Here is a 23,087-nt window from a genome sequence, read left to right on the forward strand (position 1 = left end):
GCCTTATTTTAGGAAAGTGAAAAAAAAAAAACAGTCCCGTTACTTTTGTCATATGGGATCAGTTGGCTGGAAAGGCAAGGAGGGTGCATGCTAAAGGCAGGCTGAACTCAGAGAGTAGACAGATTCAGGAAAGAGCATAAAAGCAACAAGAACAAGCACCTTCACTCAATCCACCTCTGAAATTGATTCAGATCTGTCAGAATCAGATGATATTGATTCAGAGAGTTTCAATTTGGAGTTACCGGCTTACATGCACAGGCAAATCCATCCAGTAGACAAATTCCGAAGTGTGAGATTCTGAAGAATGAGCTTCTTGCTAATCTGTTGAGATGGAAGCCCTTGTATCCCACACAAAATGATAATGAGGAGGATATTGAGTGGCCTACAAGACAGAACTGTAGTAACAAGTCGTTTTTCAGGTACCGATAAGTCGTTAGTTATTGGGTGAGGATAAAAAAAATCATATAGTATGGGAATTATAGCAGGGGTCCGGTGCAACAAGTAACCTAATTTGGGTTTTGGTCGAGATAAATGTTTTAATAGTATAGTTTTAGGGCTAATTATTCATAGGAAACTATACAAGAAAGATTCATGAGAGAAAAACGTACTAGCAAGAGACATCAAGATTGAGGAGGGTGAATTGTTAGCCAACACGTATAATGGTGAACAAAACTGTACAGAGGACAGCCAAAGTACAGACCAAGTGAAGATCATTGCACAATCTGAGCAGCGACTGAAATTCATCCCAGTGCAAGTGAGACTCATCAAATAGAAGATGTGTCTGTGCAAAGATATGTTGACTCAGCTTAACAGCAAAAAAAAATAAAGAAATAAAATAAAAAAAAATAAGAAATTTAAAAAAAAGAGAGAAAAGGGACTTGTCTCAAGCAAAAAAATATAGGCCAATTAGAATGAATAAAAAAGAAACAGGACTTGTTTTTGCAAGCATTTTTGTTTATGTATTGCAAAAAAAAAAAAAAAAAAAAAAAAGGGGGGGGACTGCTTAAATATTGTATTTTTTTATGCATTTGTTGCTATGAAAACTAATTGAAAACTAGTTTTCTTTCTGTGTAAAATTACACAAGGACATTTTTTTTGTTGTTTGTAAAAAAAAAAAAAAAAAAAAAAAAAGAACCGATATGTATTGCAATTACATTTTTTTTTTCAGAGCTTGGGTTTTGTTTCCTCGATTTATGATAGCTTTTTTGTTTTAATAGAGATAGCGGAGATATTTTTTTTATTGTGGAGGTGTCAGGTTTTGTCTCTGTATAAAGACGTTACATTTTTATTGTTTGTAAAAAAAAAAAAGTGGCGGGATACCCGACAGGTTCGGAGGTGTGTGTGCATAAGGTCCTCTGAGTAAAAAACTTTTCTTTTTTTTTTTTTAAAAAAGAGAATTAAATAGCTGAATGCCTGTTTATATTGAAGGTGTTTAAATGTCCTTCTGTGGGAGGTGGTTAAAATTCTTCCTGTTTTGTTTTCCTTCTACCTCGATGGAGGAGTGAGTTTGATCTTTCCTCTCTGGTATGAGAAGCATGTACCAGTGGATAGAAGCCTATCCGAAAAGAAATTGCTTTGTTTTTTTTCTGGAGTAGCCAAATACCCACAGGCCAGTGGGAGACAAAATGCACACCTGACTGGTTCGGAAATCATCCACTCAGGTTTTGATTTGCTGTATTTGATGTTTTTTTTATTGACTGTCATATCTCACTGTTTCTATGATTTTTGTAACCTGACTTTTGTTTTTGTAATTTATGTAATAAATGACAAGTTGGGTATGGGAGGTGTGTGATACTATAAAGAAAGAAAGTGCAGGTGAATGTTCATCAACCGACAAAAAATACAGAAAGTTTGAAGTTTAAAATTTAACATCAGTTCTAAAAATAGATTTCTTTCACACAGTGGAAATGTTTACACAGAGATAAGCAAAAGTTAATTTATGCAAATTGTGTGTCAGAATTGGTCATGTGATCAAAAGATCACAGCCATATTGCATAACACTTTGACATTCAAGTCTAGAAAATTTAGCAGAATTCTTTATATTAAGTGGGTGCAAAAATAAAGTTGAACGTCAAAATACATTTTTGCACCAACCTAATAAAAATGTCCACTGAGTTAATGAGGAGACAGTCTTTAGGACAATCAAAGGAAGTCTGAGATTTCGCCTTCGAAGCGATCAGTTTGATGAGGCCTGTGTCAAACTCGGCGACTAGGTAGCTATTTGCAGACAACGATGGAGGTTTCTATTTCCACACTAGATGACGGCATCATGCACCCACCCAAAACCTAACTAATCTATATTCAATACTCATTTTGTGTTGTTTATCGTGATATCGTCACTCTCTACAATGTCTCCTATTAACAGTAATTATAATATATATTGTTGGCTTACTTTGTATCTTTTTATGATACAGTACATGGTGAGAAAAATAAAATTAGATGAAAGAATAGATGAGAACAAGATTCTACAGACAAAAAATGTTTGACATGTTTATTGATGTTAAAAAAAAAAAAAAAAATTACAAGCAGATTAACACAAAAATATGTAAGACATGAAAAGGTGAACTGATTACTAAATATTTATTTAGAATGATTTATAGAAGTTGGGCAGGCAGCAGTTAACAATCTAATAATATGGACAAGGTAGCAGGACGAAAACAAAATGCAAATGATGCTACCAATCAAACAGCTCTGACATCAGGAGTAAAGAGGAATTGTGTACAAGTGAAACTAAGAAACTGTATTGTTGTACTGGATGGATTAATGGTAAGAATATGCAAGAGAAAGGGGGGGGATAACGACGATATAGTTGCATTTTAGATGATCATTATAACTGCTATGCTGCCTGAAGAATTGGCATAAAATCCAGATGATGTTAAGGAGGAAGAGGGAGATAGTGACACACCAGCGAGTGGAGTGAGGGGTTTATCTGAAAGATGCTTTACAGTCAATGAGAAGTAAAAAGGTTTTATCATTTTTTTTGTAAATATTCCTTGTACTTATTTATTGATCAGGATTAAGCAAAGATGGAATATTTTTTTGTGTATTTCATCAAAACAAAAGATTGCGTGTATAATATACATATAGATTTGTTAGTATTTTTTTTTTTTTTTTTTTTACACTATATATATATATATATCTCACTTAAGATATTCAAATAAAATTATTTTGAATGACCAAAGAGATTTTTCCTAAATTTCATCAGTCTTTTCCATCAAATATTTATATCCTTTGCTGATCATTTATAAATCGATTGATCCTGAGCAAAGTTCATTAGATTCTGTCCAGAGTGTGCGGAATAAAACTTTCACACAAAATAAACTAAAATGAGATTTCTTTTGCATCTGTAAATGCACTTGAAACATGTAATAATGAAATGTTTTAAGCCAGTCTTAATTTCTTTCAAAACTTAAAAAGGCTGAGGATAGAGATGAAGACTCATATAAAATGACCCCGTTTTTTAGTGCCATAACAGGTGAAAGATGGGTCAGTGTATCCATTAGACATCTTGCGACTGTAGTGATAGTCAGGCAAGACTTTGGAAAGTAAGTTGGTAAACTGTTTTTCCAAGACCAGCATGCATCGGTATACTTCACTGTCTACCTGCAATTTAAAAGAAAACAGTTCTATAAGAAACGCATAAAAATTCTTTGTTAAATAATTTTCAAAATAAAATGAAAAAGTAATACCAAATCTATTAAACATTTTATTTGTAACTTAATTATAAAATGCATATCACACACAAAAAGAACAGATAAGTAATCTTTATACTGATAGACCAAGAACTTATTAAAATAATTTAAGAATTTTTTAAACAAAATTACTTGTTTTAAAATTTCACTTAATATAAAAGAAAAAAAAAAAGCATTTGACTTACTGCATTATAACTTGCACAGTTTCTGAACATCAATGAAATATCTTCAATAAAATGTTGTGTGCATTTATATTCACGATCGACAGTTTTATGTTTAATAGTTCGGAGGTCAATAGGATTAACAATTAGTTCATAATAGTCAGGAGCCTGTAAATAAAAAAAAAAAATTCATTTTTCAAAATTATAAGAAAGCTAAAATACATGAGAAAGCTTTACCCATCTATCTATATATATATATATATATATATAGATAGATATATATATATATATATATAATAAAAGCGAAAATGTATGTATGTATGTACGCTTTTCCTCGATGTCCACAAAAGGCTTCTTTCAGAGAAGCGCTCGCTCGCTTCACAACTTCTTAAAACTTTTTATATCATCTATAAATTGTAATATCTCACAGTTAACAACGGAGCTCGCCTATCTATTTAATTTTAATGACTTTCAAACGTTAATTATTCGACATTTCCCGCATTGGCACGCGTTACATTCGGTTTTCGGTATAAACAAAAAGCGAAACTCGACTCTAATCACTGGCCGAAAGCCAGACTGGCCCGCGCGCCCTCCGGGGCCCGGGTGACAAGATCAAAGTGTAGTATCTGTTCAGACAGATACTGCAAGCAAAGACCAGATGTGGAGGCAACGCCACATGCCTGACCTTTAACCAGCTCTCATTTCCCACCTCTCGGGAGCTGGTCCCCTTTTTCCCTTCCCCCTCCCTTCACTCCTCACATTAAAAATTGGCCTTGTGCCTGATTTGCTCGGTGGGGGAGCAAATAAATACCCACTGGCCAAAAGCCACACTGGTCCGCGCGCCCTCCGGGGCCCGGGTGACAAGATCAAAGTGTAGTATCTGTTCCGACAGATACTGCAAGCAAAGACCAGATGTGGGGGCAACGCCACATACCTGACCTTTAACCAGCTCCTATTTCCCACCTCTCGGGAGCTGGTCCCCTTTTTCCCTTCCCCCTCCCTTCACTCCTCACATTAAAAATTGGCCTTGTGCCTAATTTGCTCGGTGGGGGAGCAAATAAATACCCACTGGCTAAAAGCCAGTGGTCTCTAGAGAGCTAAGTAACGTTTGGTCAATGTCGACTTCGCCATATCAGACGGTAGCTTTCATTTCGAGACGAGACGCTCCCCCTAATAAACAGGGAGCGGGTTTTTAAAAACAAACAAACCGATTTATTGACCTCATTAAAAACTGTCCCGCACAAAATGCTAACTGCTGAATACCTATTGCCGTCACGTCAATCAAAAACGCGCACCTGTTTTTTTTTTTTCACACTTTACTATTTTCCAACTGCGTGTTGTCAAGGCTTTGTTTTTTTTTCACGGACACCTGTTTTTCTTCGGGTTTTTTTTCACACACACACCTACAAACATCCGGCAACGCCGGGTACCCCTCGCTAGTATATAAAAGGCAAAATGTGTACATTTTATGTATGTCCAAGAAAGACTTTTTTCGGCGTTACTATCACTTAGAAGTGTTTATATACTCCCTAGATAATAATATCTATGATTTGGAAACGCGGCGTCACATCTAGATTTATTTACAGCGACTTTTACAAAATTATTACTATTTTGGCTTCTCACGTGTTCATTTGGCCTTTTCGTATAAAACTGAAACTAATTCGAAGCTTAAGGCATTATTCCCGGCGCGCGATTCTGGGAATGTCTCCAGAAAGCAATCAGCTTTGATCAATGCGGAGTTTCTCCTTATATCAGACAATTGCTAGTCAAAATCTCCTTTTTGTAGGGAGCCCCCCCCCCCCCCCAAATATTCCATAGCTAACACACTTGTGAAGTAACTGTGCCAGATCCTATCAAAAAGATTTTGATATGTCAAGAACTATTGAAAGAAAACCACTATCAAGAGATTCACTGATCATAGGCGATATAACAGTCAGCATATTAGTAGTTGATTTTGCAGAACAAACTCTATATTGATTGTCACTAAGTAGATTACTTTTGCTGCTGTGATTGACAATTTTTTATTTAGATTCAAACAACTTAATGATAAGTCAAAGGAAACAGATTGGTCTATACTAAGACGTAAAAGACTGATTCCAAGGAGAGAGAGAGAGAAAGATCAACAGTAGGGTGCCATCATCATAAGAGTAGAATTTGAAGCAAAGTTCATTGTAAAAAGGTTTTGTTAGATAGCGAGAAAATCATGACTGGTGCATTAAGGATAGTTGAAACAGAAGTCTTACATCTGTTCAGTACCCTGTTCGTTATTCCCCCAAACTCTAAAAAACCAAGCCTCTGCTTAACAACTTTATATTTAACAGATTGGTCATAGAACTTTTGCATTTCCTATAATTTGTTTGCAGGCAGTTCTAAAGGCAGTTTCGGTTTAAGAGCATTTATTCTGTTGATATCGACTGAGAGTTGTTTCCATGAGCAATGACAGCAGCAGACGTATGAGTATATCATGACTGGCTGTTTGATGGAATTTTTTAGAGGGTATAAAACTAAATACCAGTCAGAGGTAAATTTCAGAAATGAAAGATCTAAAGCTATTTTGATCAGATCTTGAGTATTGGTAAACTGTGATGGGAAGGAATATTTTAATGGAGACAACTGAATAATCAGGAATTCCGAGAGCCAATAGACTAGTACATATAAACTGTTCAAGGCAAGTTGAAAGTAAAAGATCAAGAAGCTTTGCAAAAATGTTAACAATCAAAGCTCATAAGCAAGGAAAATGTCATGACAGAATCTTTATCATTTCTTATTAGAAAAGATAAGCCATTCCACATTGTGAATAAGTAGAACATTTTAATCAGTTTAAAATATTTTATAAGCCAAAGTATATTTATAAAATAAAGTTGTGGTGCGTGTTTAAAATTGACTTACCTCTTTTTCATTAACAGGAAGTCGGAAAGGCCAACTTGCCTTGTTCATGATTAATCTGATAAGTATGGCTTCACAAATCTGAAAATAATAAGCATCACTTTAGCAGATTATTCAGCAATTTGTAAAGCAATATTTAGATTCGATTAACTTATTAAAATTCTAAAACATTTAAAAACATCTTATGGTTATTGCAATTGATGTAATAACTTCATTAAAAAGTGACATTTAATTTGGAATTCAAGTGAATTAAAATATCTTCTATATTTATATTTCTTATCGTTTGGGATAGAAAATGTTTCCAAAGAGCAACAGTAAAAGTTAGCTGCATCTAGGAAACAACCAAACTATTTTGAATAAGTTAGAATCAATATATAGATGTAATAAAGACAATCTATATCTACATCATCTAAACCAGGACAAAACTCAAAGAAAATCAAATTGCCTCCTCCCTTGAGGCTTGCATTTACTAACATCTGTGGGCTTAGAACTAATTTAAATGATGTTGAAGCATTTCTCCTAACAAACACCCCAGATATCTTAGCACTAAGTGAGATTAACCTTCACTTCTCCATCCCCTCTAACTACTTTAACATGCCCAGATATCTCCCACTCTACCGTAAGGACTGACAGACATATGCACGGGCTTGAAGTCTATATTCGAAACACCGTCCCCCTGACTAGAGAAACAAAACTAGAATCGGACGATTAAGCCTTTATGTACTTTAGCCTTAACATGCAACATAACATTAGTTACTTTTATTTTCTCTACCGCTCTCCCTCGACCCAGGACTGTACCCTAATAAACAAAATCTCTGACAGCATAGATACAGCACTTTCCCTCGACACTAGCACATAAGCTTATGTATTTGTAGACTTCAATGTCCACCACAGTAACTGGCTTGGATTCTCTAATTACACAAACGCAGCTGGTACCACAACACATAGCTTGTCTATATCTCATTCCCTATCACAGATGGTTACGTTTCCAACCCGTTTTTCTGATCAGCAAGACAACACGCATCACTTCTAGATCTGTTTCTGACCACAATTCTTGATGATTGTGTTATGAACGCCCACAGCCCACTTTGGAATGCTGATCATGTAGTGATAATAGTTGAAATCACCCTAAACTCTAGAGCCAAAATGGAAGAGTCATTGCTCAAAACGAGATATTATAAAAAAGGCCGGCTGGGAAGCCATCAGGGATCTCATTAGAGACGCCCCATGGCGAAATATTTTTTCACTTCCTGCTGAACAGTGCGCAAATGAGACCACTGGATGGTTCAAAACAGCAATTAAAGCACATGTTCCCATGCGGAAATTTTATAGCAAGCCCCACTCTTCGCAATGGTTTACTTCTACATGTGAAGCTGTCATCGCGCAAAGGCAACACGCGTACCACAGATTTAACCGACATGAATCCAGTTCAAACAGACAGAAGTATATAGAAGCCAGAAGTAACTGTAAGGTAAGAAAGAAATAGCGACAGCTAAGAGAGAATTTACTGAAACCACCAAAAAACGCATCGAGCTCAGAAATTAGGAACCCGTGACTTCTGGAAAATCTACAACAGTGTAGTAAATAATGGGCAATCAACAATTCCCCCACTATCCAACAATCATGAAATTGTTTGCTCAGCAACAGAGAAGGCTAACATGCTTGCCAGTCGGTTTGCCTTCAACTCCACACTAAACCCTGCTAACCACCCTCTCCCACACTTTCCTTTGTGGATAGACGCCACACTTGACGATCTGAAAATCACCCCTTCTCAGGTACATGCTATTATAAAAAATCTTGACACTGCAAAAGCATGTGGACCTGATCTCATCACGGCTGTGCTATTAAAAAAGTGCTCTGCCGAAGTAGCTTCAATTTTCTCCAAACTTTACAACAAATGCCTTAATGAATCTTGCTTTCCTGCCTGCTGGAAAACTGCTTCTGTGGTACTAGTTTTCAAGAATTCTGGCGAAAGAACTGACCCAGCAAATTACCACCCCATTAGCCTCCTCCCACTTTTTGCCAAAATATTTGAGTCCATAATTAACCAAGCTCTAGTCCATCACCTTACAGATGCTAAACTTCTTACCGACCAACAATATGGGTTTAGGCAAGTCCGTTCCACAGCAGACATTCTAACTAATCTCCAAGCGTATATAACATTCACTTGACAAAGTAGGGGAGGGTAGAGCGGTAGCTCTAGATATATCTAAGGCTTTTGACAGGGTATGGCATGAAGGTCTTCTCAGGAAAATCAGATCATACGGTATCACTGGAAGAATACTTAACATAATTAAATCCTTCTTACATAAGAGAAAAATCTAGGTTGTCCTCGATGGTCGTACATCTAAACAATATGATATAAATGTGGGAGTGCCTCAGGGATCTATCCTTGGACCTCTATTATTTCTAATATTCAGAAATTACCTCCCTGACAAAATTGTCTGTGAGATGAGTATACATGCTGATGACACCACGCTCTATAACAGACGACAGGAAAACAAATGAACACATATATAAAGAAATGGCAGAAACACTAGAGGATGACCTCCAATTTGTAGTGGAATGGGGACAAAAATGGATAGTCACATTCAATGCTGCCAAAACTAAACTGGTTTCCTTCAATAACTACAAGAAACCTTCTCTACTACCAATAGCAATGGCCAAAGACTTTATCTGAAAGCACATCTTTTAAACTCCTCGGCCTAACGTTCACAGGAAACATGAGTTGGAACAATTACATTGAGAGCATTGCCAGGACCGCTGCGAAAAAGGTAGGTTCTCTCTATCGTGCTAGAAAGCTACTGACGCCTGAAAGTATCCTGTACGGCTATAAGGCCACCATTCGCCCATGTCTGGAGTATTATTGTCATATTTGGGCTGGTGCATCTGCTACTAATCTCTCACTCATAGACAAGGTTCAAAAGTGAGTCGCCAACCTAATAAGTCCTGAACTGTCATCCAAACTTCAGCCTCTGTCCCATCAACGCAATATAGCATCCCTCTGCCTGTTCTACAAGTACTTTAACGGTGAATGCTCTGACGAACTGCAAGCACTTGTACTCCCCTCTACGTAAATACCCCCGACAAACCCGACAAGCAGTAAAATCCCACCCCTTCACAGTTGAGATCCCTAGATGTAAGAGAACCTTCTACTCCAGTAGTTTCTTCCCCAGAACCTGCCAGGTTACTGCTTCCCCAACTGTACTGACATGCAGAAGTTCAAGTGTAACGTACTGCCCAACTCCCCACCTAGTACCCCTGTAGCCTGTGTCTCTAATATAGCCCCCTACATCAAAGTGGCAATGTGCCTTGTTAGGGGTGAAAATGTAATTAAAAAAAAAACAAAACATATGTATTGAAATGAAGTGATAGAAATTGTATGAATGAATCTTACTGATGAAGTTGGTGAGAAAATTTTCATAGCTGTTTATGCAGCACAATATAAATGTGAAAAATGAATTTCATAACAAGCTTATTGCAGTAACTAGCAAGTTTGAGAAGGAAGTATTTGCTGTGGCAGGAGATTTGAATGATTATGTGAGAAAGATGCCTGGTGATTTCAAGGATGTGCATGGAGGAAATGGACATGGTGAGAGGAATACAGAGGAAGAAAGAATATGTTGGTTGCAAAAACTTTAAGAAGAAACAAAGCAATCTCATTACATATAAATCTGGTACAACAAAAACTCAAGTAGATTATTTACTAGTTAAGAAAAAGAACAGAAAGTTCTTGAGTATTGTGAAATAATCATTTATATTCAAAGTATTTTATACTTAAGCCGGTGATGTGATTCATGTGAATGAAACAAACTATTTTCTGGTGAATCTCCAAATTTGTATCTTATTGGATTACCACTGTTTTGCAGGTTTGGAGTTGTTCAAAACTCGAGTACAATTTTAGTTTTAAGAAAAAGATTTCACAAAAACAGATCTATCTTATTTACTGACTTCAATCTGAGACACAAAGTTGCTGTTCAATGCAAGAGAAAATGTCAGTTTTAAATGTGAAGTAAAATCTCTGTATTGATTGGGAATGAATATATGCCCCATTTAAACACAGCAAGAACAGAATAGATTTGTACTTGCTTCCACCACCAACAGCCAAAGTTAAGTGAGGTTGGTTTATTATTAGATTCCAGATTTCCACCAGAAAAAAAAACTTTGGATTCGGGGAAAAATATAATCTATTAAGTAATGTATAAAGCAAGGAAAGCACTATTTCTTTAGTGCACAAGCTACTTTTGAAAAGAAAAAAACAAAATCTAAAATGACTAGTGATTAACACCAAGTAATATCATCAAGTTACAAATCGTACTGAAGTTTATCAAATTGGTCAACCTTTATATTGAACAATGGTTGGTGACAAAATAACTATCATAAAGATCTGAATGTACATTCAAAAGTAATTTTCTAGAAATAGATTTTCACAAATTTCAAAGTGTATCAAATTATTTCATTCTAGAAATCCAACATTTACAAAGTTTTTTCTTGAATGAATTAAAGTTATTAAATAAATTAATAAAAAATTGATTGAGTTAAATTTATCAATTAAAAATCGAATGATTATAAAGTTAATAAATTAATTTAAAATTGAATGGATTAAAATTATATATTATTAATTAAAATGAACACTAAACCTAGATGCATTTATTTTATTAACATAATACTTTAAAGGTGTTAAAAAAAAAAAAAAAAAGAACTGAATTATTTATAATGATTATAATGATAAAAACACATTCAGCTTCTGCATCTATCTATAATTAGCAAGGTATTTCATTTTGAACATTTTTAAAACTTGAATGTAATGTAAGCAACGTGGTGAATTATTAGTTCTTGTGTTGAACAATATTTGTCAAGATTCACCTCTCTAATGTAAAATATGGATTTTTTTGTTGCCATTTCAAGGGAGAAGTGAATGGGTGGGGAATATGATGGGCAGACCAAGACAGGCAGAGTCGTCTACTGATAAGCCAGCATTAACATAAAGCTGAACTTACAGACAATTCCATGTTCAGTTGTTGCTTCTGGGAAGAAGTTGGAGTTCCTGTCTGCCTAGAGGAGCTACCAACAGCAGCATCCCCAGTAAAGAATGTTTGTGTAGAAACGCTGGCCTTGCACTCCTCATGACACTGGGCAGCCACAGCAGATACATATTCTTCATCCGAGTTGAGAACATCTTCACATTCTTCTTCTGCCTCCGTCGCCGCCTCCTCCTCCTCCTCTATTTCTTGCTCTTCAGATTCTTCTTCAATATCGGCCTTAGACTTTGTTGTTTTCACTAAAATGAATGGAGACCTCTTTGTAAGTTAAACAGGCGGCGACTGAGTGTGGCTTATTTTTAAGTTTCTCTTTAATAAAACAATATTTACATATTTTTTCTCTCCGTATTTTGATGAATAACAATAGCTTTTGGGGGTTATATACATATATATTAACATATATAATAATATTTCGATCTCAAATCGAAATATTATAAATAAACAGAAGGTGACCCATAAAAATAAAATAGAAAATTTAACAATTAAATTAGATATGTTGAAAATAAGAAATAATTGTTGATAACAAAAGTATTGTTAAAAACAACAAATAAAATGCATAACAATGTATAAGACCCAGCCAATTTTTGCACAACTTAAAGCAGGATATTGTTCCAAGCAAAAAGTTTTTATAAAAGATTGTATCTGTGTTCGTTCTGTAACAGTAAGCTCTAATATGTCAAATTCATTATGCTGAGATTTATAGGTTTTGGAAGGCATTCAACTTGTTTCGAAAAAGTCCACAGTATTGGCTCCATCTTGTTGCTATTCATTCATCTCCAGATCATGGAATAATTGTGTGCGTCGTTAATGTGTGTAAAACAACGTTTATTTGAATCTGGTTTTTATTTCTTTTGTAGGGCACCCTGTATATGCAATGATGCTGATAGAAGATTATAGTAGCAAAGTTTGTCTTTTTTTCCCCACCACCCCCAATTAGTTATCTATAGCAGATCAAACTAAACTCAAGCAGTGTCACAAAACCATAACCTGAATTCCAAAAAATTTCATAGTTTGTGATGAAAGTCTTTATCTGTAAAACAAAAGCTTTAACCTATGGAAAACATTTCATTTTTCTATCAGCCTCCCCTACTCCCAACCTTACATTTTTCTCTTTCTGGTTAAAATGTCATCAACAGAAATGACAATTTACATCCTAGAAAAAACTTAAAAGTAGGGAGGAATTACATTTTAATTACACAGAGATTTCATTAAATATTAGAAATTTGCTTATTTTGGAGTTTTCTGATTGCACACAATCAATTCATGACAAAATGTGGGACAATTAGGAAGTTTACCCAATCTTTTTATAATTGTATGCCCAAGGGACAGACACAAAAAGTGTACTTAACAGAACATCTCCATACAGGCACACATACATATTGTGTGTGTGTGTGTATTATATATATATATATATATATATATATTTTTTACACACCCAAGCTTTCAGGTTTATTTGTATAGTAGAATGGATTTTTAAAGATTATTTGATTTGATATTTTTTAATCCTTTTCCACTTATAAAATATTAAAAATTCAATTTAGTCATATTTTTTTATCTTTACTCTTATTAATGGTAGAAATTCATTGATAAAATTAAATTGTATTGAAATATGAAAGCGTTTTTCAGCTTGTGTCAAAATTTCTTTCAAAATTGTTGACCATAAAAAAGATATTTTAATGAAATCATGTTAATTTATTCCTTATACTTTACTTTTTTTTTTTTTTTTACATTTTAAAGAATAATTGCAATAAAATCGTATTCATTTTATAACAGAAATAAGATGGTCTGAGCTGATGGTTTGGATAATATATCTGTTATATAAATCTCACCTGTCTGTTTAAATGTATGTATGCCTAAAACTTTCGATAGAGGTGACAGATTTTCACGAGATTGGTATCGTTTTGAAGCTCGACCCTTCGGACGACAAATATCAAAAAAATTGATTCCTTAACCTTCAACTGGGCACTTTTCTACATGGAGAATTCGCTTTTTTCACCAATATTTTTGAAAGTCATTCCCTCTTTTCGATTGACTAATCTTAATCCTTAATTTAAACCTTCACCACTTCCGGTTTGGTGATGGACAACGGCAAAAATGTCACTTTTTTTTCATGTTCTTTTCCTCCTTCGTGATACGGGTTTGGGCCTATCTGCCTACTACCACTTTTTTTTTTTTTTTTTTTTTTGCTCAATACACCTCCAAAGACCAGGGCATCCAAGCTAGTATATATATAATATTTTTATTTATATAGACAAATATTACAAACTAAGAGTCACTCATCAAGCGACGTAAAAGTTTATTTACCACCTAAGACATCTAGTTCAAAAATGAAAGAAGTGAAATATTCTTTTTATTTAAAAAAAATAAAATAAAAAAATATTAAAATGCTAAAATTTAAATGGGAGGAGTGACATTAAGTGACATTATAAACTCCAAAGAGAAGGCGATAGGGTGAAAGAAAATATCAAGACTTAAATGGAAAAAAAAAAGGTAAAAAGGGACAACGAAAAAAAAAAAGAAAGAAGAAAGAACAGAAAGACAAAAGAAGGACAAAGGGATTAGCATGATTACATTACTATAAGGAATGGGAGGGGGTGAAAACATTAAGGGTTAAGAGATAACATCAAAGAATGAAAGGTCGACAAAAGCCTAATTTCTGATGCATAAGGTTGTCTCAAATTTTGTTTTTTCTTTACAAACATGTGTGCATGTCTGTATGTGTCTGACTGGGTTGCTGATATGCTTATAAGTATGCGTATATTTGCCTCACTAGAAACCCTATATGCTAATTTGTCTTTATCCACAACCTTTTGTCGACCTCTTTCTTTCTTTGACATCTTAACCCTTAATGTTTTACCCCCTCCCATTCCTTATAGTAATATAATCATGCTGACCCCTTCGTCCTTCCTTTTTCGTTGTCCCTTCCTTTTCCCTTTTTATCTCTATCTACTCTTTCCATTTAAGTCTTGACATTCTCTTTTTTCTCTTTCCCCTTATCGCTTTCTATTTTGAGTCTAAAATGTCACCCCTTCCACTTAAATTTTAGCGTTTTAATATTTTATTTTTATAAACAAAAAATATATTTCACTTTTCCATTTTTTAACCAGACACCTTCAATGGCAAATAAACTTTTTACGTTGCCCGACTAGTGACTCTTGGTTTCTTGTAAACCAATTTGTCCAAAACGTTAGCATGTTCAGTGTAGCAACTATGTAGTATTTGTCTATATAAATAAAAATATATTTTGCTCTTTTTTATTGAGCACTCTTAATGACCTCATTTTTATTCGTGAGTTTTTTCTCCTGAATACTTTTAACTTATATATATATATATATATATATCCTATGTACACACACACACACAATTTTTTAAGTCAACGTTTTTGGTATTTCAGCAATACCATCCATCACTTCCCATATCTAAACTATGACAGCTAATATCATATTAAGTTTTGTTTTTTAGCAAATGTTATATGATCATTATGAAATTACAGTTAATTTTTTTAATAAAGGAAATTCAAGATAGTATATCAAGTTACCATTTTTTTTTCGCTGGATCTTTTTTTTTGCTGGCAATTTTTCAGGAATGTTTTCAATTTCATTATCGTCATCATCATCATCGTCATTATCATCATCTGATTCTTCATCATCTGACTCTTCAGACTCTTCAGATTCTTCAGACTCTTCTGTTGACTCCGAATAATTAATTTTCTTACCTGAAGAATAAGAAAAAAAAAAAGTCTTCATTTTTCTAGAACTGATATATTAAAAGTTTAAATATTCTTTGATACTAATTTGATCATAAAACATTACATTGCAGTGTGAGGTCTTAAATAAAGCTCCTAGTTAAGAAATATACTTTCACTATAAACCATGTATAAACTTATATAGAAAACACCATCAGAGAAATTTAAATTAATTCATAGACCCTTTTTGCAAAGAACAATATGTCACTTTTTAAAAGGGAGGTTGGGGAAGAAAAGTATACAGGTAAATATAAAGTTTTAATTAAAAAAAAAAAATTTTTTAAACTTTAATCTTTATAAAACCAATGTAATGAATACAACTTTTAGCAGAATTCTGAATATCAGCAAATGATTTAAGGGAGCATCCTCCTTTAGTTTTTTGCAATTTTGACTGTCTAAGATTGCTGCACATGCAAAATTTTCTTTGGACTAAGCAATAGATAAAAAAGATGCTAACATATTTTCTGAAAGGCAATAAGCTGTTTGGGGGATATTTCTCAATGATGCTCCATGAAGCAAAGCCATGAAGCCCTTACAAGCAGCTGGGGACAGCTTGTGAATTCAATATTATTCCTTTGGAGGAAGCTGGTTCAACCGCCTAGGATATATCACAAGCTCTAATATTAGAATTTAGTTGATCCAAAACCTCATACATTTTAATTTTAACACAATCCATATGGAAATTGTATTTCCTTTGATAGATTAAAAATAAAAGAATAAAATAATAAATGCTTCTTCACAATAGTTTTAATATATAGGTTTTCAAACAATAATTATAATTGTTTAATATATTGGTTTTCAAACAATAATTATAATTGTTTAATATATAGGTTTTCAAACAATAATTATAATTGTTTAATATATTGGTTTTCAAACAATAATTATAATTGTTTAATATATAGGTTTTCAAACAATAATTATAATTGTTTAATATATTGGTTTTCAAACAATAATTATAATTGTTTAATATATAGGTTTTCAAACAATAATTATAATTGTTTAATAATGCGTGTTGTTACGAGGGAGTATTTCTATAAAATAATTAAAAAAAAAAAAAAAAATCAATAAAACAGTTTAAAAGGTGTGCTAACGTATTCTAGGCAGCCCTAATAATCAAATCTCAAAAGTTTTTAATTCACAAGATAGTTTTTAAAGGCCAGAGTATAGTAATAGAAAGTTTAGAAGGATTAGAAGTTTTAGAATTATCTAGAAAGCCCCAGAGGGTTCTGCAATAATCTAGAATGGGTTAAAATGCCATATAAATAAAAGTGGAGAGGGAAACAGATCAGTTATCAGCTGCTACCCGTTAAGATAACTCCGGTCCCTGATTCATGGAGAAGTCCAGCCGAAAGAATCCAAAACACAAACCCATGGAAAGTTGCAGAAAATGCCCTCTGGACTAGTGGTAAATACAATTTTGAAATATTCTCATTGACCAAACTTTTAAAAGAAAAACAAAAAGGAATCTTATTGTCATTGAATTTCGATATAAACAGAGTGAATAGTCACTCGAATCTTGTCTGTTAGCAGTTCTTAACTTTGAATATCTCCCTTCTCTTGTAATCCTCCACTTCCTCGTCATAGTTTTCAACCAGAATTTCCACAAGCCGTCTTTACCTTTGTATTTGATGGTAGTAGCCCAAAATAACTATCTTTTGTTAACTGACCTTTTTCGTTTGTTTTGTTGTGAACAAACCTTTTCGTCTATTTTGTTATTGTTGAAAATAAAGGAAATTATCATTTTCCGAAAACCATATTTCATATCGTCCATATTTTTAATTGTTACACCTTTGAATGTAACAGTGTATAGGTCTGTTAGCGTGATCACAAATGTAACAGTGTATAGGTCTGTTAGCGTGATCACAAATGTAAAGTAATAATTTATATGTCTTATTAACAAGACAGGAAACCTGGAGGATTAGGAATGGTTGAGATCATAATCGACCGACAACTGATAAAGCCAACAACAGAATAATCAGTGATAAAATTCAAAAACAACATGAGATCAGATTAGGGTCAAGGCTTGAAACAATATGGAGAGCATCATTGATGTGACATCATATGGGACAAGAGCGTTATGAAACAGTTATATTTTTGAGAGATCCGCTTGGGAGTTTGAAGCAAACTGTTACTAAGAATGTCTCAATGATAAAACTGAAGGTCACATGTGGCGATGGGCATTGAGCTGTCTATTTAGCTAATAGTTACTTAGGTTAATATAAATTGTACCTGTTATTACTTAATACTTAATATATTTCTCTCAATAAATACAAATAATACATTTCCTGAATCTGTTTTATCTTAATTCTTCTTATTATAATGCAAAAAAAAAAACTTGTATGCATGATAATGAAACAGCTCAGATGGCGGAAGAAACAAGGGACAATGCAACACATTTTGATTTCAAGAAATTAGAAAAAAAAAAAGGCACAATGCAACAGATAACTCACTGATCATTATCAACTTCTTTAAACAATTATTTTTTTCTCAGTTTTGTAAAACTTTAAATTTAGGACAGACAAATTCAAAACATGTCTATGTCATTGAAATCTGAATATCAGAGTAACAAAAGTTAAGAAAAAGAGAAAATAATTTTTGAAGTTTCCAATGGTGAAACAAACTTTCACTATAATTGGATTGGTTTATATAAGTATAGAAATATATAATTGGATTGGTTTATATAAGTATAGAAATTAATATAATTGGATTGGTTTATATAAGTATAGAAATTAATATAATTGGATTGGTTTATATAAGTATAGAAATTAATATAATTGGATTGGTTTATATAAGTATAGAAATTAATATAAACTGGCAGTGGAATTTTTGTTTTTAATATCAGAAATTAAAGAGATAAAAACTAAAATGATTATAAAATAAACAAATACATTAAAAAAGGGTATTTACCAATTTTGTAATATTTTAAAAGTCTGAAAGCATTAGTGTTCTTTAATTAAACTTTTGTTTACTTTTACTGATTATAACAAGAATATTCTCCTCAGTTTGCAAGTAGCATTTTGGCACTATACCTGATATATTGATTAGAAAAATTTCCGAGAGAGAGAGAGAGAACAAAAACACCCATTTAAAACATCAGCAAAAAACTTACAAACAGGTCGCTTCTTTGTCTGAACTGCACGTTTTGATCTCTTCCTTTTTCTACCCGTTTTACATGATGTACAAATCCATTGGCCTCTACAAATACAAAAAACAGTTTTATTTAAACAAATAAGAAAATATAAATAAATCTACTTTTGCATTTAGATCTATGTACCTACACAGCATTGCATTGAAACGCAGCAAAATCATTTCAGTTTTGTTATTTGTTTGTACATCTTTTTTAACCGATATAGAAAAAAAAATTATAACTAATCAGCTCTGTATATTATAAAATTGTTTTCTTGGTCATGATGGAAAAATATTTTCTATTACCAGCTGTTTGAGCAGGACTAGGTAAATTTTAAATAAACTATTGCTGTACATGTGCTAATAACATGGTACAGCAATAAGAAATGAAAATTCGTTGGAATAAGAGTTTGATATGTCAGCTTAAATACTATTTAGGTCCAACTTCTAAAATTTTACAACTTTATATAAAATACTTAGACAATCAAGTTCAAAAGTTTAATTAAATCTCTTCATATACATGTGAGAATGAAAGATCTTTGATTTTATTAATTTTTATATAAATTTATAAAGCTTAAATAATTAAAAAAAAAAAAAAAAAAAAAAAAAATTGGTTCTTGTCCAAAATTCCCCTATAGTAAAAAACACAAAGAAAAATCTGTATTATGCACATGTCCTTGACAAAACGAAAATATCATATTCCAATTAATTAAGTAAATTAGTCAAATATATTTATTTTTAAATAAGAAAATCAAATTTAAAGAGTATCGAAGGAATGACCCCCCCCCCTTAAATCTAGAAAAAAAAAAAGAGAAAACTCAACAATAATTCTTGCGAGATTTATGTTGTAATGCCAACGAAGTCCCATTAATCACTAAAAAAATTATTTTCTTTATAAAAATAAAACTACTTGATTTGAAAAATGATATTGTAATTTTCTCACGGGTATGTACACCATACAGATTTTTCTTTATTTTTGTTTTTTTAATATAAGGGGAATTTTGGAGAACCCAAAATTTAGGCCTAGGATTCATATTTTTGAATTTCTATTGATCATCTATCAATGTCTATTTCGGCCACATTCCAACATCTAAATAACAAATATTTTCCCACTCATCTGAAAACTAAAATGTTACTTTGATAGTTTTTTTTTTTTAAATTAATAATCACAAATAAATAACAAAGCATTTATTCGAAACTGACCTTGGCGGATGTCGTAATGGAGGATCGTGACATTCAAGATGGTATACATCTGGACACTGATAACACTGAATCAACTCATCTTCTCCATCACATACAACACAATTACTTTCATGTTCAATCTCTGATTCTGCAGACTCATCGACATCACTATCCTAAAAAAATAAAAAATAAATTAAGGTAACTAAATATGAAATTTTAATTCATATTTTAATATACTTTCAGCATACAAAATTTTTTAATAGATAAAATTTGTTAACTTGATTCGGTGAAACATTATTTTTCTTATCTTGAATACCAACCAGGACTTAGGACTTCAATGAAAAAAACAATTAAATTTACCTTATCATCATCATATTCTTCATCATACTTTCTTCTTGAAGATGTTCTTCGACTGCGTCGTTCGGATTGGGGCTAAAATGAAATAGAATAGAGAAATCAATAAATTCTTTTTTGATTACAATCATCAGTAAAATATCAATAAAAATATGTTAATACTTCTCGCACGTTTCTTGTTTCTCCATTGTTTTATTTGCATTGATTATTAATTGAAATAAAAAATGCTTTCATGTAATATAAAACTTTAATTTTATAATTTGTAATCTAGGGAAAAATTGGTAGGACTACTTTTCTCCAACGTCGTAATTCACACCACCTTTAACTTTGATGTGTTCTCTCAGCTGACAAACACTTGACTCACTATCCTCTTCAACTCGTCCTTCTTAACACAGCTATTCTTCTCATATGCAAAAACCACATGATTATAAAATTAAATTAACCAGAATGCATTTTTGTTTGTTCATAAAAAACAACAAATGAAATTTATATTAAATACTTTTTTAATAAAAAAAGCTGGAAAAAGGAGGTTTTCTTTTGTTAAATCTCTAGTGAAAATCTAAGGATTTTAGTACAATGAATTTTTTGACATTTTCTACAAAGTAAAGTCGCAGAAAATTATGTAATATAAAAACAAAAGGAAATGTGTCTCAAAACCATGTAAAGAAACAAACCTCAATAAGTAAATGAAAAAACAATAACAAAAAACAAAAAGAAAACAACAATTTTCATCTCCTATATAATAAAATGACTGCAGAAATTCCCCTCTGGACCAAAGTATTGTAAGTTTGCAACAACAGATGTCACATACACATTCAATACATCTAGCCTAATAGTCACCATCTTATGTAGCTTTCAAACACCATTAGAGACACATTCAGTCTTGATAATAAAATACTACATTGCATCTGACGAGCAACACTGTCACAATCACAACATCTTTAGAGGAAGGAAGTCTTACTTTTCTCTCTAAATATTTAGTCCTATCACTGCTACCAGTTGTCACAAGAACCAATTCTACATTTTCCACAAATAGTGTCATTACACCAATCATAACTGGCCCATAGATGCATAGACATAACAATCTTTCTGATTTTCAATTCATAAATAACAACAGCTCCTTTGGGAAATTTCATCCATTCTGACTGGCTGAGCTCTGAAAATTCTCATATTCTGGAATTCTATTCTTCCGTTTATAAATGAACGATTAATAAAATTAAAAATATGGCATCACTAAGAAACATTATTTAGCCTGGTGATGTAGTTGACACAAAAAAAAAAAAAAGAAAAAAAAAAAATTCATAAAAACAATTAAACAAAAAAAATAAAATAAAATAAAAATAAAATAAATAAATGTAAATAAACACAAAATGCAACTTCCCTGGAGAAAAATAAATATCTATAAACATTCACTAAATTTACGCATGCATGCGTTTTTTTGTGTGTAGGTGTTCAGTTCAGCGTGCGTTTGAAAATAAAAACAACTTTTCTTGTTAAATACTTTGCAAAATCTATATATCTATAAAAGTGAAAGCGTCTGTGTCTATCTGTACATTTCCTTACACAATAACTGTCAATTTTCAATCTACAGACTCGAAATTTGATATACAGGGTATTGAGATTTGGGAAAATTTTTGTAATCGGGTTTCCAGCCAGAAATTTGGCTGTTAAGAGGGTCAAAGTTCAACGATTTGACCTTTGAACACTACCAAACTCCTCTGACAATTTTTGGTATAAACACTTGAAATTTTAGATATAGGTTCCTTGGATATGGACCTAACTTAATAACTTGATTTGAGCCCAAAACAGGGGGTCAAAGTTAAAAAAAAAAAAAAAAAAAAAAAAAAAAAATGACCTCTGCGGTCTCTACGAAATTACTCAGACAATTTCTGGTCTAAACATTTGAAATTTTACATAAAGAGTATTCAGAAATTGGGCAAGCTTTTTAATCGGTTTAGGTTGAAAATTTGAGCTACCAATATATGTATGTATGCATGTCTGCCTAAAACTTTTGATAGAGGAGACAGATTTTCACAAGATCAGTATCATTTTGAAGCTTGACCCTTCAGACAACAAATACGGAAAAATTGACTAAAAATATTAATTTCTTCGCCCTCAACTGGGCACTTTTCTACAGGGAGGGGGTCGCTTTTTTCGCCGATATTTTCAAAAGTAATCCCCTCTTTTTGATTGGCTAGCCTTAATTTAAACCTACGTTACTTTCAGTTTGGCGGTGGTTGTAACAGCAAAGATGTCAGGTTTTTTCCCCAGTTCTTTTCCTCTTTTGCGGTACGGGTTCGAGTCTGCCTTCCTACTACCACTTTCTTTTTTTGCTCAACACACACCTCCAAACACACGGGCACACACCTCCAAACACACGGGCACACACCTCCAAACACACGGGCACCCACGCTAGTAATATGTAAATAAGGAATACAATCTAACTTCTCTTGAGAAAATTAAATATATACTAGCAAAAGTACCCGTCGTTGACTGGGTTCAAAAACAGCCTACAGAAAATGGACTCTGATTTATGAAAGTATGATAATTTATGAAAAGGAAGGGTTGTAAAGAGATAGCTTCAAATTTGGGGATATCCAAAGCAAAATATGATGAAAGTAAAAATAAAATAGATAAACCCCATAATTTATTATACCATACCTGTTCACATTGAAAAACTTATCACAATATTCTGTGGATCTATATTAAAAAACCTTGTTAAACTTTGTGACATATTTCCATTCTATGGAGGTCAGGCGCCAACGAACATCCCATGATTTTATTATACCATATTTCTTCAAACTGAATCATAATTATCAAAATATACTTACGCAGGTAGATATGAAAAGTCTTTATTAATGTTTGTGCCTATTTCCATTCTATGGAGGCCATGCGCGAA

General features: G+C 32.8%; 1 protein-coding gene across 4 annotated transcripts in view; it reads right to left on the bottom strand.

The window, feature by feature from the left end:
* Positions 1-3,100: 3,100 nt before the first annotated feature.
* Positions 3,101-23,087, bottom strand: part of LOC145276898 (tyrosine-protein kinase BAZ1B-like) — an 81,272-nt gene continuing 61,285 nt past the window's right edge. For 3 of the 4 annotated variants that reach the window (XM_080128340.1, XM_080128342.1, XM_080128343.1), the window contains 8 exons: positions 20,195-20,266; positions 19,856-20,007; positions 18,636-18,721; positions 15,320-15,496; positions 11,740-12,020; positions 6,743-6,820; positions 3,878-4,021; positions 3,101-3,603 (listed from right to left, as the gene is read on the bottom strand). In XM_080128340.1, coding sequence (XP_079984466.1) covers positions 3,439-3,603; positions 3,878-4,021; positions 6,743-6,820; positions 11,740-12,020; positions 15,320-15,496; positions 18,636-18,721; positions 19,856-20,007; positions 20,195-20,266 — 1,155 coding nt within the window. In that variant the 3' untranslated portion in view covers positions 3,101-3,438. Of the gene's footprint in view, positions 3,604-3,877; positions 4,022-6,742; positions 6,821-11,739; positions 12,021-15,319; positions 15,497-18,635; positions 18,722-19,855; positions 20,008-20,194; positions 20,267-23,087 lie in introns of those variants that run through there. The other variant, XR_013868049.1, reaches the window with a different exon arrangement.

This window comes from Euprymna scolopes, chromosome 5 (assembly GCF_053919585.1).
Source record: "Euprymna scolopes isolate OS-2025 chromosome 5, ASM5391958v1, whole genome shotgun sequence".
Taxonomy (NCBI): Eukaryota; Metazoa; Mollusca; class Cephalopoda; order Sepiida; family Sepiolidae; genus Euprymna; species Euprymna scolopes.